The 17298-nt window shown below is 43.1% G+C and overlaps 1 protein-coding gene across 5 annotated transcripts in view; it reads right to left on the bottom strand.

Annotated features, from left to right (window-relative positions):
• DNAH9 (dynein axonemal heavy chain 9) overlaps positions 1-17298 on the bottom strand; it is a 392191-nt gene that overhangs the window by 345668 nt on the left and 29225 nt on the right. For all 5 annotated transcript variants that reach the window (XM_030534286.1, XM_030534287.1, XM_030534283.1 and 2 more), the window contains 6 exons: positions 16349-16465; positions 14942-15092; positions 8895-9009; positions 5724-5792; positions 2939-3065; positions 734-989 (listed from right to left, as the gene is read on the bottom strand). In XM_030534286.1, the coding sequence (XP_030390146.1) occupies positions 734-989; positions 2939-3065; positions 5724-5792; positions 8895-9009; positions 14942-15092; positions 16349-16465 (835 nt within the window). The remainder of the gene's footprint in view (positions 1-733; positions 990-2938; positions 3066-5723; positions 5793-8894; positions 9010-14941; positions 15093-16348; positions 16466-17298) is intronic.

Genomic DNA, 17298 nt, shown 5'->3' with positions numbered 1-17298 from the left:
AAGGGCATCTTCCACCACTTCATTTTCAATGGGAATATTCACCACCAGGAAACTGTTCTATTTGCACTTAAAATTAATGAAGTAAGAACCCAGGTAAAAGCATCCTAAGGTAATGGTGCATATGAACAGCCTATGCATTATTAATCACACTCTTTATTTCACTCTTCTAGAAAAAAATCTATTTGCTGCAGTGACCTTTCCTGGGAATAATCAGGAATCAGCGGTGCACAGGCTTTCCTGGCTCTAGAGGGGTTCGATCACTTTCCTTTCTGGTGTCAGACCACCACTGGGAGAGTGACCAACTGCCCCAGAAACCACCATTCTGGTATCCCCGAAAGCAGCACCTCCCCATATCCATGGTTATCAGAACTGGGGAGAGAATACAGCAGGGTCTTGCTTTTCTTGTGTTTCAGCCACCAAACTGCTTTATATTTAGCAAATTAAAGAGGTCAGTGACAACCGCCCATAAAACGGACCTCCTCCAATAGTAACACTGCTTTTCTCAAGAGCTTTTAAATGTCCTTAAACACAAATCTATCAGTCTCTAGATCAGTTCCAGCTCCTCCTCCTCCTCCAGAAGTCATGGTGCCCAAGAAGGGAACGGATGGTCATAGTGGAGGAAGGTGAGCACATGTCCATGAACACATCTGACCTCAGAATCCCAGCTGAGGAGCAGGAGGGCAGTCTGCAGGACTCACCTGCATCTCCCCAATCAGTGGGTTTGTGGACTTACCTTCTGTCTTCCAGTTCAGTGTCTCTTCTGCCTCTTTCAGCCTGGAGTCAATATCCTGCAGTTGCCTCTTTACCAGAGGGTATTCTATCTCAAGGACTGTCCTCAGGATCTTATTGTACGCATTTACCATCAGATCCAAGTTAGCCACCAGCTGCCGGTACAACTCCTTGGAGGAGTAGATTTCTGCTGCTGTCTCAGGGATGCTCTCCACCTGGTTTGCCTTCAGATAACTCACTTCCCTGAGCACTGAAATCAGCTAGAAAACAATCAGTACAAAGAGACTCATTGTGATGGGGTGTCCACCTCTACACAGGGCCTGAAGGGGTTAAGGTGGCCAGGTGGGCCAATTAATTGCCCAGGCTGCACTTGGAGGAGGAGCCAGGGAGCAGGGATTGATTAAAAGGAGGCTCAGCTAGACAGAAAGAGGAGAGGCCTATATAAAGCCCAGGAGCTGAGGGCAGCAGGAGGCTGCAGAGTAGTCTGGAGTCATTCACTGGAAGAAGGGAGATGTATTTGGAGCAATAGAGGCAAGTAGCCTACAGTTCTCCCTAGGAGGAGGCAGTTGTGTGACTGGCAAATTCAGAGAAGGGGAAAGAGCCAGAAGTTATGGCAAGGCTCAAGGAAAAGCCAGTAAGGGTCAGGATAGAATAGACTTTTGCTGCTGACTAGAGGGCCCCTGAGCTGGAACCTGGAGTAGAGGGCAGGCCCTGGTTCCCCTGCCAGCCACCGGGGAAGTGGTGCAGACCAGACAGTGGAGAGCCAACTGCCTGGGACAGTTTGCCCAGGACAACTTTGATACCCCAAAAGGGGAGGACCATAGTGACCTGGCCAGAGGGCAGAGTAACGAAGAAGTTGCAGCTCCTGGAGCGAGAGGGGCCACAGAGCTAGACAGGACAGGTGAACAGACTGCAAAGGGGGTGCAGCACCTGGAAAAAATTAATCCCCAGAGCGGCCAGAAGGAGGCACCCTAGTGATGAGTGGACTCTATGGATTCATTGTTTCTTCTGATGACACCTACAGAACTGCATTCTGGGGACTGAAACATTCACCTTCTCTTGGTTAGCTGCCACTTTTCTAATTCTGAACATTTTATAGTTTTCAAAAGCAATAATTTTGGGGTGGCTTTTTATTTATATGGGAGCTCTTCTCTGACAAGTGACCCACAAAGCACCATGCTGAATGTCTCCCACCAATCTCTAAAAAATGTGCTTCAAGAACAATGTTTTTTTTCTAGCTGCCATCCCAGCAAATTCTTTACAGCCCCTGAAAGCCATGCTGGCTTTTTCCTTGTCAAACATCAACTCAGTTTTTTTACAAGCAGATACAACTGTGAATGTACAGAGGGAGCACAACTCAAAACCTCTGCTTAGCCACATGGCCAGATTCAATACAAACTCAGTCCTCCCTGTAAACAAAATCCTCTTTCCCCTACCCCCAACTAAAAATACATCAGAGCCAGAGCCCCTTTTTGTGCTTCATGGACCCTGCCTGGATTTTCTGTTGAATTCATCCCCAAAGTTATATCCTGTTTTGTACCATTGAAGAAACAGATCACCCTAACACAGGGACAGTGAGTTCTTAGGCCACGTCCAGACTACCTGCCGTATCGGTGGGTTAAAATCGATTGCTCGAGGATCGATATATCACGTCTAATCTAGACGCGATATATCGATCCCCGAGCGCGCTTATATCGATTCTGGAACTCCATCAACCCCAACGGAGTTCCGGAATTGACATGGAGAGCCGCGAACATCGATCCCGCACGGTGTGGACGGGTGAGTAATCCGATCTTAGATATTCGACTTCAGCTACGTTATTCACATAGCTGAAGTTGCGTATCTAAGATCGATTTCCCCCCCTCCCCCCAGCATGGACCAGCCCTTAGAATATAAAGCATGCAGGCTCCAAAGCAGCTGAATTAGGATTTGTGTGTGAGGCACACAGGAATTTCCACTGGATGGTTTCACTCTGAATATGATATTTAACAGGAGACATGGCCCAGGAGGAGGAGCGTAAATCCAAGTTGTCTGTCAGGGAATATGCTGCATGGTGCTGAGAATGCACTTTTAGCAGAGTGGGTCCAACACACTTTCTTAAATTGTCTTGAGCCCAGAATAGCCGCAGTGAAATACAGTCATGTGACAGGGTACAATTTGCATATCAAGGAAGAGTCTTGCAGTGAGATTAATTATCTTCATGTTTTACCTGTGGATCAAAATTAACTGTGATCAGCTTGGTCTCTGGATCTCGTCTGATAACTGGCTGGGTGAGGTTGTACTGTGATTTTTCGGACACTGTCTGAGACCAATCCTTATAGAGCTTCTCCTGATACCTAACAGAGACAACATTCATCAGGCATCTGCCAGCCAGCCACACAGGCAGGTCTGAATGAATGATAAACCTACTTCACAACTCAGAAATATGAATGCATTTTAAGAAAAATATCCCACAGCATCGCCACAAAGACCAAATCAGTAAATACATGCATGAGGAAACTGGGGAAAATGCAAATCAGAAAGTCAAAGATTTCAGGTTAGATTTTCAAAAGTACCTGAGTGATTTAGGAGACTAAGTCTCATTTTCAAAAGTGCCTCAGCACCAGATTTTCAAAGCTGCAGATCGGTGCCTGGTAGGATTTTCAAAAATGCCTAAGGATGTTGGGTGTTTAACTACCATCGATGTCACTATTGACAATCCCCCTAGGTGCTCATCTGCATCTTTAGGCACCTAATACCTATCAAAATCTGGCTCTGGGGCACTTAGGAGCCTATGAGTATGTCTGCACTTTGAGCTGGGGGTATAATTCCCAGCCTAAGTAGACTTACATGCACTAGTTCTGAATGAGCAAAAACAGCAGAGTAGCCACAACAGTGTGACCAGTGGGATGAGCTAGCCTCCCTGAGAACAATCCCATCAGAAGTGCTAGGTAGGCATGCACTCAGCTAGTACCTTCCACCTAGGAAGACCAGATGTCCCGATTTTGGGGTCTTTTTCTTATATAGGCTCCTATTACCCCTAACCCCCTGTCCCGATTTTTCACATTTACTATCTGGTCACCCTTCTCCCATCACTCGCGCAGCTATGGCTACGCTCCTATTTTAGCATGTGCTGGTATGTCTCCTTGAGCTGGGAACGACATCCCCAGCTCAAAGTGTAGCTGTACACTACATTTCTTTGAAACCAATGGGACTTAGGCTCCTAAATGTTTAAGTTGCTTTTGAAATAGGGACTTGGGATCCTGGACTGTTCTGAGAGTTCTATCCCACATCATTACAGCTGGCATGGTTGAACCATTATTTGAACATTTCTACCTCAGCAATTAGGAGTAGGACACTGAAATCTGGCAGGCAGATAGTCCTGAAGTCAGACAGCTGCTTTTCACTGTCCCCATGAAACTCTATCTATTTATGCCAAATTATATGCCATACAGTCTCAGCATTTGTGCACACCTGCTGGGCTATACTGCACATGCTTTCTGGCCCCAAGAAGACTCCTGCAGCATTCCCAAGACATCAAAGGGAGGCTGTAATTCTATATGGGGCACAGTCAAAAAAAGTCCTCCTCCTTTCACCACCAAACCAAGGTTTGACCAAGAAGCTTGGAGCATGGTGGGTGGCACCTTGATGGAATGAGCATTCCACAGTGAGAACTTCTTAATTTGCCAAGGTTGGATTCTCAGTTAATTACATTGCCAATTAACACATTTTTAAATGGTGAAATTTCACCCCAGTAACAAACAGCAAATCTTCATATACTTGCCCCATATGAAAAGTCACAATTTTTGCAGAAAAATAGCAGGTTTTTACCCATAAGTTACAATTAATTTGTGTGGGAATCACTTCACAACTGGGGCAAAACCAAAAGGTATGCTGAGTTTGGGATGCTGATAAGAGGATGTTTTTCCACATGGCTGAATTTCTAGTCCTCAGTTATCTGGGAAGTTGCTATGCCCATCTCACCTGTCTGGAAAGTAAACAGGGCAAGTGTACACACCTGGTTTTATTTGCACAATCCCAGGACTTGGGAATTTGTCGCTAGCTAGATAGTAATGCGTGAAGGACTGGGCCAAGCTAATGAGACATTGTGTGTGTTCAATGTCTAAGAGGAGAACGTAATGTCTGCTACCTGTATACTGGAGTGGACTCAACAGTGCTGCTATGGCAGAGCTGTGCCGGGAACAGGGCCGGCTCCAGGCCCCAGCACACCAAGCGTGTGCTTGGGCCAGTATGCCGCGGGGGGGCGCTCTGCTGCTTGCCGGGAGGGCGGCAGGCAGCTCCGGTGCACCTCCCACAGGCATGCCTGTGGAGAGTCCATTTGTCCCGCGGCTCCGGTGGAGCATCCGCAGGCACGCCTGTGGGAGGTCCACCAGAGCTGCGGGACCAGCGGACCCTCTGCAGGGACGCCTGCGGCAGGTCCACCAGAGCCGCAGGACTGGCGAGCGGCAGAGCGCCTCCCGCAGCGTGCCACCGTGCTTGGGGCGGCGAAATGGCTAGAGCCGGCCCTGGCTGGGAAACATTGTCAAGAGATCCACTCACTGCATCAGTCCTGAAGGGTCTCACTGGGATTCTTCACTACATTGATTTCATGTTGTAATTAAAACATCTACCCTTTTCATCATCCATTTAGGAGTCAGCTCTTCTAATAAGTCTGTACCAGGAAAGATCCTCCAAGGAGGCTAGCCCTGTATTTCCCCTTAGCTGATTAACATCAGAAAGTGATTCTGTGATACACACCTGCCAAGTGAAAACCTCCGGAAAACAAGCCAATGCAGAGCAAAATAATACAATGCTTCTAAACACAGAAAAACAAAATCAAAGGCATCAGATTTAGAGATTACATGTGCTCAATGCAAGCTATAAAGTAACACATTGGCTGGAAGCTAGGGCTCAGCTCCAACGCCCACTGGAGTCAACAGAAGCCTTTGGATACTCCTGTGATGTCCAGCTGCATCAACCCCTTATATAAGATCAGGCTAAGTGAACAGACTTACCTTTCTAGCAACTGTACCATGTCTTTGTACTTCTGTATCATTCGTTTTCCTTCAGGTGACTCCAGGCAGCTATCAGTGGAACAGAGGCAGTGTTACACAATGGATGGAAACTGTAGATTACTTCCTTGTTTCAAAACACATTTTTTAAGAGCATTTCATGCCATGGGCAGGTGCCATTTTAACAATCCTGGAGTTTTAGATTCTATACATGTGCCTTCTTTTAAGATTAAATCTGAGTGTATTTGAACTCTTCAGGGCAGGGACTGTCTTTGTTTTGCATAACGGGGCCCTGGTCTTTGACAGGGGACTCTAGGTGCTACAGTAATACAAATAATAATCACAGAAGATTTATCTGCCTTCTGTTCAATGTTTTTATACTGCTAACAGCTCAGGTTTAAGTGCAAGACCCATGTCAATCTTAATGTAAAGTTCAGCACTTTTTTTTTTTTTTGCTACTTTCTTTGTTTTTTTAAAAATATCCCATGTGGCCAATCTGACACTTGGGAGCTCCCTGTGGCTGCCAGCATTGCAATTCTGTAATTCCCCCGTTCTCCAATTCTCCCCTCGACCTCTACCCAGCCTTATGCAGCAGTACTGAGCACAGCAATTACCCTGCCGCGCCCCAGATGCCAGTGCCTCATGGAGCTCATGAGTGCCACAATTCCTTGGTTCTCCTGGCCTCCCTTTGCCCAGCAGAGCTGGACGGATTGCAGGCTCTTCATGTCCCCAGCTTGGATTGCCCTGTGCAATTTAGGACAGAGCTGCAGCATTCCCATTTCTTCAGATGCACTCTTGGTGGCTGTGGGTTTTGCAGAGCACCCCCACAGCTGTTCTCTCTTTTGTGATGCCTGGATAACTGTACCAACCAATGGCAGGTTTAGTATATACGTCTTCACAGTTGGGACCTTTTAATTCACCTTTGTCCATGTTTTAGTTTTATTTAAATCCACGTAAAGTTTGAAAATCAAGATATTTTGTTAAACTAGAGAGAACCACAAGAGTAAAATATGGAGTAAAATGTCCCAAGTGTCAGACTGAAGCGTTGATGGCTTGTGAATGGCCTTCAGACCTTAAAAACCCTTTGATTGTACCCTGGAGGTAAACCCCAACCTCAACTCCTCAGCAGTCAGGGGAGGGAAGAAAACAGAGCACAGGAGCAGCTGCCTGGGTCCTGACTTGCCCTTTGGGATTGGAGCTGGGGACAGGTGGGGGGCTGGGCAAAGCTGAGACTGAGAGGGTTGTGTAGGGGGCTCTCAGGAGTGCATGTAACTGAGGCGGGTGGGTTGACCTGTGATACAGCCCCTCTTCCAAGCTGTCAGGACCGTGACCCAGAGCACTATGGGATTGCACTGGGCAGACTTCGTGCAACTACAGTGCCTGTGCTTCCCATGCACAAGAACTAGCACTGAAATGCCTTAAAGTGAACCACTGAGGGCTCAGGCATAACATACAGCTACTGCACTGGACACACCTGTGACACGTTGGAAGCACAGACGTGATGTGTTTCATGCGGTGTCCATGTGAATGATCTCTAATGTAGATAGCTTGAGGGTACTAGTTCAATGCTGTGCTGTAAAGTGACTGAATTCAGAGGGAAATTTTTTTCTTTACAAATGTTCAGGTTTATCATCAAAAACTTTGAGGAGATTTGCTTTTTTGATGAAAATCTGAAATTTTTTAAACAAAATTTTTTTTTCACAGAAATTTGCATTGAGTTGAAAGACCAGTGTCTGTCAAACAAAAGGTTTGGACCAGCTGTAAGTAAGGTCCAGAACTCCTTCACACAGATCACTGCGCAGTCATCATACAGGAAAAATATTCACCTATCATGTCAGGGCCAGACATGAACAAGGCTTCCTCACCCCAACACCAATGCCCTTAGCTAGTCAGTCCTCGTCTTCCCTTTTTATTTTACTCTTATGAGCTGCAAGTCTGATACCACAGCCCCTCACCTACAGCTGGAGGGCAGGTTATTAGCTGAGCTAAATGGAGTGAATGGAATCTGTATAAAATGTAGATCTGGCCTTTCTTCACAGTGTATAGCGTTTGCTGTGAAAGCTCCCAGGGAATGCAATGGATTTGGGTTATGTGTTTGGGGCAGTGAGTATGGGCTCCCATTCTCAGCATGTTAATGCCTTTATTACTACAAACTAGTAGTATAGTTAGGATGGCAGCACACGGGCTACTGATACCAAAACACTGGCTGGAGCAATGGGAATGACTTTTATTAGAGGACTGTTTCAAAAATGCAGAATCATCACAGTTTACAATCCCTTCTAGCAAGAACCAGCAGCCAGAGCCACTCCACGCTCCAAGGTAATGCCGATGGAGTTCTTACAACTGTCATGAACCAAAACCATCTAACTCCGTTGCTCTTATTTGCTTTCTGCTTCCTTTGGATTTATTAGGTGTGTCTAGGGCCAGTAGGAGAGAAAAGCAGCCAATGCGTGGGACTATTTTTACAAGATGACCCAAAATAACAAAAAATAAATGTTCTGATGGAAAAAAATCTCAATAACTTCCAGATTTGCCCCTTAATCTAGGGCGCAATTGTTTTCAATCCTTCTCATTTGTGGAACAAGCAGCATCCCTACCGAACTCTGCCAGTGCACTTCAATCCTGACCTACAGCCCCCCTGCTATTTCAGCTCTGGAAACTCCATACAGTTCTGCCAATTCAGTTCAGTCTATTTACTCTAGTACAATAGCTTCGCCTGTCGCAGCAGATCTAAACCCCCTGCCCTTCACAGCTCTGCCAAGGTACCTTAATCATGGCCTGCAGCATCCCTAGTGTTCTAGTCCTGGGCTCCTCTTGAGCAGAGGCTGCTATCTATGCAGGATTGTAGAATGGTGGGGAAAAGGTCCAATAACTCCTTCACTTCAAACTTAAAGCTATGTTTGACAGCTGATAAGCCCTGTGAATCTGCTCACTGTGCCTCTTAATCATTTCACAACAAATCCATTTAAGGAACTTATTAAAAAATGATTTCAGGAAAGCTGAAAACACAATTGTAATTACTTCTCCATGACAAACACACTATACCTTTCTGGCTAAAAAGGATTTTTAGCTCTAACTAGAATACAATAGATAACACCGGATGAAACTCAGATTCATCGAGAAAAGGGATCAAGATAGTTAAAACAATAACTTATCTGTGATTAAGGTACGCACGGATGTGTGATGTGCCTAAAATGACTGAATGGGACCTGGATCCGCTCTCTCAGCTCCTGAGCCCAGCGCAAAGCCCCAGCTACCAAGGACATGTTCCTGTGCACGGGAGAGAAGCCTGAATGAAGACAAATATAACTTAAAGTGAGGATTTGAAGGTATTTACTACTCAGCTCTGCACTGTCTATCATCCCCAACAGCAGAGATCCCATTGACGATAACATATCCATTTAACATTCCCCTGATTTCCTAGGATTTCTCTTGGAACCGAGCATTCTGGAATCATGATATCATCTTGGAGCAAAGGCAGGTTCTAACTGCCTACCTGACGGGGGATCCCAGCCAAGGTCTGTCTCAATCTCTCTGCTCTGCTTTGTCAGTCATTATTGAATTTGGGAACAACGCCTCACAGCAAAGTCAACAGGCCCTGAAAGAATTGCAGCAGCATCTGGCAAGGCAACTTAATGGCACGTTGTGATTCTATGTAACACTAGTGCCTCATGGAACATACTGTCTTTGATTAAATGGGGTGCCGGATCCCCTGCCTTGCAGAACCAGTGCACTCCAGACTAAGAAATCTGCAAAGCTTGCCAGTGCCCGAGGACCTCGCTGTGCCGTCAGTCAGACTGCAATAGCAGCAGTGGTGTTGCTAGAAGCCATGTGTGCAGAGCAAGAGCAGCACAGAGCTGAGAATGTTCACATCTTTTACATGATTCAACAAATTAATTATACTGACTTAGAACAACTTGCAAAGCAAACATGGCCAGCGATGTCCTGGCCCCATTGACATCAATGAGAGTTTTGCTGTTTGCTTCAAACAAGCCAGGATTTCACCTCACATATTTAACTTAGTGCCAAATAACCTTTTTCACCTGATTCCTTCAAGAGGTTTAGGATGATTTATTACATCTTTGCAATCATCAAACTAGGAGCAGCAAGTGCTTCTAACTCGCGCATCTTTAAATATGTTTACTTAGGATTAAAATATTTTAAGCCATAAATATTTTCAACCACAGTGCATTAAAAGCGGAATAAAACAATAACTGTATCACCAATATAGTAGAGCCCAGAGTGACATAATGTGGATCACAGTCCCCGTCTAGTGGCAGCCCATATATAGACAGGGTCCTGAGTCAGTTTCAGCAGCTGAGTTACAGAACCTGCTTCTTTAACTCAGGCACTAGAAGCTCCTACTTTAAAGTCCTGAGGTCCTGGTCCATTCCCTGCAGGTGGTGTGATCTGGGCATCATTCAAATAGCTACTATTTGATTCTGATAATATGATAGGAGCCTGTCTTTTCTGTCCTATGTCATTGTTCATGGATTGAGTAAATCCATAGTTAAGATTTTCTGCTAATGCACTTTGCATTGTACAAGTTTCAGGGGAAATGCTGGAAACTCAGATCCAGCCACTGTACAAGTCTCTCTGTTCAGACATGCAAGTCCCATTAACTAGGAGAGGCAGTTACATGAGCATGTGGTTATGGGAAAAACTCCTTCCTCTCACAGGCTAATTGGATGTAAAACTAAGCATGTGTTACCAATCCCAATCTAAATTTCAAGTAAAGTGGATAAAAAAATCATGATTTTAAAAAGAATCTGATGACTTTTAAAACAAATTTGAATCAGTTTTTCTATTTCAATTAGATTTTTTTTATATGTTGCTAGTTTTTTAATTTCTTCTCATTTTGTAGGCCTTGGCTGATAAAGTGATGTTTTTCAGAGTTGGTCAAAATATTTCCACTGAAACATTTTTGTAATGGAAAATGACTTTTTGACAAAACAATTATTTTTTTCCAAAACATTTTTGCTTTCATCAAAAATTTTCAGCAACTGAACACACGTACAAGAAGCAAGGAGAATAATCAGAAAGAACTGGAATTAATATACAAGCTAAATTATTATTTAATTGGCGTCACAGAGACTTGGTGAGAAAGGTCTCATGACCAGAAAATTGCTATGGGGGATACAGCATGTTCAGGCAAGAGAGGCAGAATAAAAAGAGAGGAGGTGTGACATTATAAGTCAAAATATATACACTGGTTCTGAGGTCCAGAAAGAGATGAGACTCAGACCAGCTGAAAGACTCTGAGTAAAGATAAAAGGGGTAAAAAGAATAGAAGTGACATGACGGTAGGGGCCTACAAATCAGAAAGAGGAAATGGATGAGACATTTCTAGAACAAACAACAGAAATATCAAAAACATAAGACCTGGTAGTAATGGGGGACCTTAACTACCCAGCCATCTGTTGGAAAAGTGATACTGCAAAACATCCCATAAGTCCTTGGAATGTATTAGGGACAAGTTTTTGTTTCAGAAAGTGGAGGAAGTAACCAGGGAGACAGACATTTTAGACTTGATTCTGGCCAACAGAGAAGAATTGGTTGTAAATATGAAGGTGGAAGTCATATGGGTGAAAGTGAACATGAAATGATAGATTTCATGAATCTAAGGAACGGGTGAGAGCATCAGAACAAAGACAATGTTCTTCAAAAAAGCAGACTTTAACAAACTCAGTGGACTACTGTTTAAGGGCCCACGGAGGAAAAAAAATCTAAGGGTTTGAAAAGTAGTTCAGGAGAGCTAGTAGGTTCTCACAGTGACAATATTAAAGGCACAAATGAAGACTATCCCGATGCAAAGGAAAGTTAAGAAGAATAGTAAGAGGCCATTATGGCTCCTGCAGGTGCTCTTTAATGACCTGAAAATCAAAAACAAATCCTACAAAAAATGGAAACATGGGGTAATTGCTAAGGAGGAGAACACAAGAACAGCACAAGCATGTAGGAAAAAATCAGAAAGGTAAAGGCGCAAAATGAGTTACACCAAGCAAGGGACATAAAAGGCAATAAGAAGACGTTCTTTAAATACATTAGGAGCAAAAGAAAGTTAAAGGAAAGTGTAGGTCCACTACTGAGCAGGAAGGAGCACTAATAACAGATGACATCAAGAAGGCTAAGGTGTTTAATGCCTATTTTGCTTCCTTGTCTTCACTAAAAAGTTTAATGGTGACCAAATACCCAACACAATTAATATTAGCAATGGGAGGGGACACACCCTCACTCTAGTTGACAAGAGGCAAGTGAGTTCTTATGGGTTCAGCCAGCACTAACCAGACACACCTGTAAGGTTTACTCTGCCGGGAGGGAGGGAGGCTGAAACAGGAAAGCCTGCCACACACTAGGGGAACATTGCTGTGCTTCAGAGACAGCTGACTACAGGGACAGATCAGCAAAGAGGAAGACAGTCACAAACCCTGCCACCCCCAAGACTGCACTGATCAGGTACAAAGCAGGGGTTACCAAAACAAGGACCTGGAAGCAGACCCTAACCCTGATCAACTCTAGAGCCTGCAGATAAGCCAGGCCCCAAAGGGATGACCACAAAATTGCCGCAGAGTCTGATGACCTTTGTTGTTTTCTTTTACTCTGATTCTCCTTCTCCCAGAGGAGAGAGAGGGAAAGGAACCTTTTTATTAGTCATGTTTGAAGAATCGCTTGTCTAAGCAGCCCACATCGTTATCTGGTTGGGACTCAAGGGGGCCCTCACCCACCACAAACAACAAGGGGGAAGGAACACAAGCCAAAACAGGGTAAGAATAGGTTAAAGACTATGTAGATAAGATGAAAATATTCAAGTTAGCAGAGCCTGATGAAATTCACCCTAGGATACTAGGATAAGGAACTAGCTGAAGCAATCTCAGAACCGTTAGCAAGTATCTTCAAGAACTTAATGAGGATGGTTGGGGTCTCAGAGGACTGGAGAAGAGGAACCCAGTACCTATGTTTGACAAGGGGAAAAAAGAGGACCCAGTTAATGATAGACCAGTCAGCCTAACTATGATACCTGGAAAGATACTGAAAAAAATATTAAACCATCACTGCATAAACATCTAGAGGTTATAAGGAACAGCTAATAAAGATGTCAAGAACAAATCATGACAAACCAACTGAATTCCCTTCTTTAACAGCCTAGTTGATATAGGGGAAGCAGCAGATATGCTATATCATGATTTTAGCAAGGCTTTTGACAAAGTCCCACATGACATTCTCATAAGCAAACTAGGGAAGTGTGGTCTAGAGGAAATAACTATAAAGGTGAGTGCACAACTGGTTGAGAGACTGCACTGAAAGAGTAGTTATCAGTGGTTTGCCGTGGACCTGGTAGTGTGCATCTAGTGGGGTCCCACAAGAGTCAGTCCTGGGTTCAGCACTATTCAAAAATTTTATTAATGCCATGGATAACTGAGTGGAGAATATGTTACAAAATTTGCAGGCTGTCACTAAGCTGGGAGGGGACTGTAAATTCTTTGGAGGAAAGGATTAGAATTCAAAACAACCTCAACAAATTGGAGAATTAGTCTGAAATCAACAAGATGAAATTCAATAAAGATAAATGCAAAGTATTTCACTTAGGAGGGATAAATCAAATCCACAACTACAAAATGGAGAATAATGGACTAATACTGCAGAAAAAAATCTGGGGATTAGAGTGGATCACAACTGAATACATGCCAACAATATGATGCAGTTACAAAAAAGGCTAAAATCATTCAGGGTATATTAACACGAGTGTTGTATGCAAGACACGGGAAGTAACTGTCCCAATCTGCTTGTTATTGGTGAGGCATCAGCTGGGGTACTGCATGCAGCTCTGGCCACCACACTTAAGGAAAGATGTGGACAAATGGAAAAGAGTCCAGAGAAGAGCAACAAAAATAAATAAAGGTTTAGAAAACTTGACCTCTGAGGAAAGGTTTGAAAAACTGGGCATGTTTAGTCTTGAGAAAAGACTACTGAGGGGGGACCTAACAAGTCTTCAAATATGCTAAGGGCTGTTCTAAAGAGGACAGTGATCAATTGTTCTCCATGTCCACTGAAGGCAGGACAAGAAGCAATGGACTTAGTCTGCAGCAATGGAGATTTAGGTTAGATATTAGGAAAAACTTTCTAACTCTAAGGGTAGTTAAGCTCTGGAATAGGCTTCCAAGAGAGATTGTGGAGTCCCCATCACTGGAGGTTTTTAAGAACAGGTTGGCCAAACACCTGTCAGGGACAGTCTAGGTTTACTCTGTCCTGCCTCAGGTGGATGTGAGGACTTCTCAAGATCCCTTCCAGCCCCATATTTCTATGATTTTTTGGTTTGAGAGTTCTCATTTTTCTGATCAAATATTTTGCAGTCATCATTCCCTGATCACCTTTAATGTTCTTGTTGCTTTATTTAGAGTTTCCTAATTGTTCGCAGAATTTCGGATTTTACACACAGACTTTTTCTACTAAGAAGTTTAATCTTTTTGTAGTTTATATTTTTGGTTGAATGCAGAATATTCTGGAAAAGTATCAAGTGAGGGAAAGACCTATTGTTTTAATTTCTGAGAACATACTGGAGAGTTTTATACCTAGCTGAAGTGTTAATCTCACTTCTACATCTGATTGGTTAAATTACATGCCTCGGGTGTCCTTTCACTCCCCCAGAACTCAGACCAATCACAGCTCACAGATTAGACTCTTCTAGCAAATACTCTGTGGTTCATAAGTTTATTAACTACAAGTCTACACATGTATTTTGTATTATTATAAGGAAATTGAATAGTTATTTAAAATATTTAAATTATTTAATATTAATTTTTGAGTAAATATGAGATTAAGCACATTTAGCAAACTAAGAATAATTTATAATTTTAAGAATGATCATATTTAAGAGTAAAAGGGAATGGTAAGTGGGGAAAAACCACATTTGATAAGAGTTTGTAGCAAAATAATGTTAAGATTTTCAATATTTTGTTCTTTGTCTATAGCAATCTGTAAAATCCTCTAATGTGGTGAAACTGAAATAAATTAGTTTAAAAACATGCATTCATAATTTTAATTATAATAATTATATATTTTAATCTAAAACTGCACTAGTACATATTTTCAAATTAGTTTGAGGATTTGTAAAACTGATTTAAGTATATGATTTAAAAAAAATCAGATTTATATCTTGATTAATCTTGACTGCTCTGCTCTTGTTTCTGGTCAAACAATTTTGCACAATTACTAACACAAACCTAGCTCCATCTCCTCCTGAATATGTCTCGAGTAGATCAATTTAGCATCATCGAGGTCTCTGTCAAACATGATGATAAGCCGAGGATATTTGTCAGAGGCACTGGCAGCTATCACTGGCCGTTCCACAAGGCTCCCAAATATGTCCAGCAACTAGGGAGATGAACAAACAGAAAAGAAAAGAAAAAAATCACAGACCCAGCTTCTCCAGCAGCCCCTGGTTGCTATGAACCTCTTTAAAGGCCATGAACTCTCAATACTGTATTCAATAAGGGATGGTTTTGAAAAAGAAAAAACTGCACTGATCACACTCATTTTTCCAGAAAATCCCATCTCTCGTTCACAAGCATTTCTCAAGCTTTCTCCATAATATGCAGTGCATCTCATCCATCAGAGCTGGTCAAAATTTGTCAAAAGAAAATTATTTTAATCAAAAAAATTGCTTTTTTTTCCCCCCAAAAAGAATTTTTTTACCCTCCCCAAAAGTTGATTTTTTTCCATTTTTCACAACATTTATCATCAGCTTTTTTTTATCAAATTGTTAGTGAAATCATTAGTGACAATTTCACTCACCGAAAACCATGTTTTTTTCATAAAAAAAAGATGTTCATTTAACAAAAAATGTAAACATTACATTTCAGGAGCCATAAAAATATCAATAAAATCATTTCATGAAATAGTCTTGAAAATGAAAAACGGGTCCATGTGGAACCCTGCTAAATGGGACCAACATTGACCTTTTGAACTTCCTCACCAAATGTTTTGCCATTGTTCTGCCAGCCCCAGGAGGACTGAGAGAGGGAGTGTCTTGTGGACTAGCTCCCTTCCCAGTTCACCTCCCAACTCTTTTGTTCCTCTCTCTGACTCTACTTCTCCAGCTGGTCCTCGCCTGCCACTCTGCCCTGGAATAGCTGCCTGGCTCCTTATTTCCTTTCTATCCCAACTGTTCCGGTCCCTGGAGGCCGCTGGCCATTCTAGTCCCTGAAGGCAACTCCTGTTTCCTCCCCTCAGAAATGAGATGCCTGGAAACCAAAACAAGCAGCTGCAAACAGGGAGGAGAGCTAGCCAGTTATTCATGCACCACAAACAAGTGCTCTACAGACTAACATTAGCCCACAGGCTGCAGTGTGGGAATCACTGCTCTGTTGGCTTGTATAGCAGCACAAATACGCAATGCATCTCCCTGGGCATCCAAGATGTCACCTTATTAACCCTTCACAAACAAAGTAACAAACAAAAAACCAAATGGTGTATTATAGCTAGAGAAATGCTTTCATTTAGAAAAGCAGTCAGCATGTCCAGAACATGGCACTGTCAGAGCACAGCTATGGGACAGGTAGTTTGTTTGGGAGAGGATGGGGGCACCTGTACAAAAAAAGAGCTTTATTTCTTTGGCAAGAATCACAGACCTTGAAGGCATGCTCCAAGCCAGCTGCATCATCAAAAGCCTGGCTGAAAATAGTCCCCAGCCTTCTGTCCATATCTTCCACTTTCTGCTTAAAGTCAGAGGCATCATGTTCAAACTCCTAGGGAAATGGAGCATATCAAGCTGTTATACAATAGTAGAGTGAGGAACATTGTCCTTGACATGAATCACTCTGCTTTGGACACTGTCCTCCACCCCTTTCCTGCATGTCAGGAGTGGGAAAGGGAAGATCCTCAGCTGGTGTAAATCAGTGAAGCTCCACTGACTTCAATACAGCATCACCATTTTACTCCAGCTGAGGATCTGTCCCTAAGTATCTACAAGCCCATTTGTCCTGTGCACGTTCATGACTTGAGTGCTGTTATTTTTCAGTCATGCAGACTGTAAAAATGTTTCTTTTGGGGAGTGTACTGTAAGTCACATCTCTATGTCAGAAATCTTGCAAATGCACTTTTGCTCTGATTACAAGCTTATTGTAAATGGGACCATGTTGAAAGATAATGGAATTACCTCAACCCATTCTTCATGCATCAATTTTAATAAATGCTTTGAAGTTTGAGAGATAAAACTAGATGGTGGTGGGTTGTTGTTTTTTTTTAAAAAAGGTAAATAATTTTGAACCACGCAAAGAATCACAGGGACTTGGCAATCGGTCAGTCAGATTTCAGGCTTCTTAACCTGGACAAAACTTCTTAGTCTGCATCAGCAAGGGTCCTGGCATTTTGGGTCTCAGATTTTCTCTAGATTCCCTTACAGCACTGGCTCATGACTGGCACAGCTGTAAAGGGGCCATAGCTGATTCATTAACAAACGTGGTTCGGAAAATCCCGTGAGAGGCAGGAGAGAACAGGATCCAAATCCAGCCTCTTCCAGAGGCAGATTTCTGATCCTAGCAGCCACTTTTGTGACCTCCCTCCCCAAGTAAGAACTGTC

This window comes from Gopherus evgoodei, chromosome 15, assembly GCF_007399415.2.
Source record: "Gopherus evgoodei ecotype Sinaloan lineage chromosome 15, rGopEvg1_v1.p, whole genome shotgun sequence".
In the NCBI taxonomy this organism is placed as follows: domain Eukaryota; kingdom Metazoa; phylum Chordata; order Testudines; family Testudinidae; genus Gopherus; species Gopherus evgoodei.
Note: the sequence above shows the minus strand (reverse complement) of the source record. Positions and strands in the feature narration are given on the sequence as shown.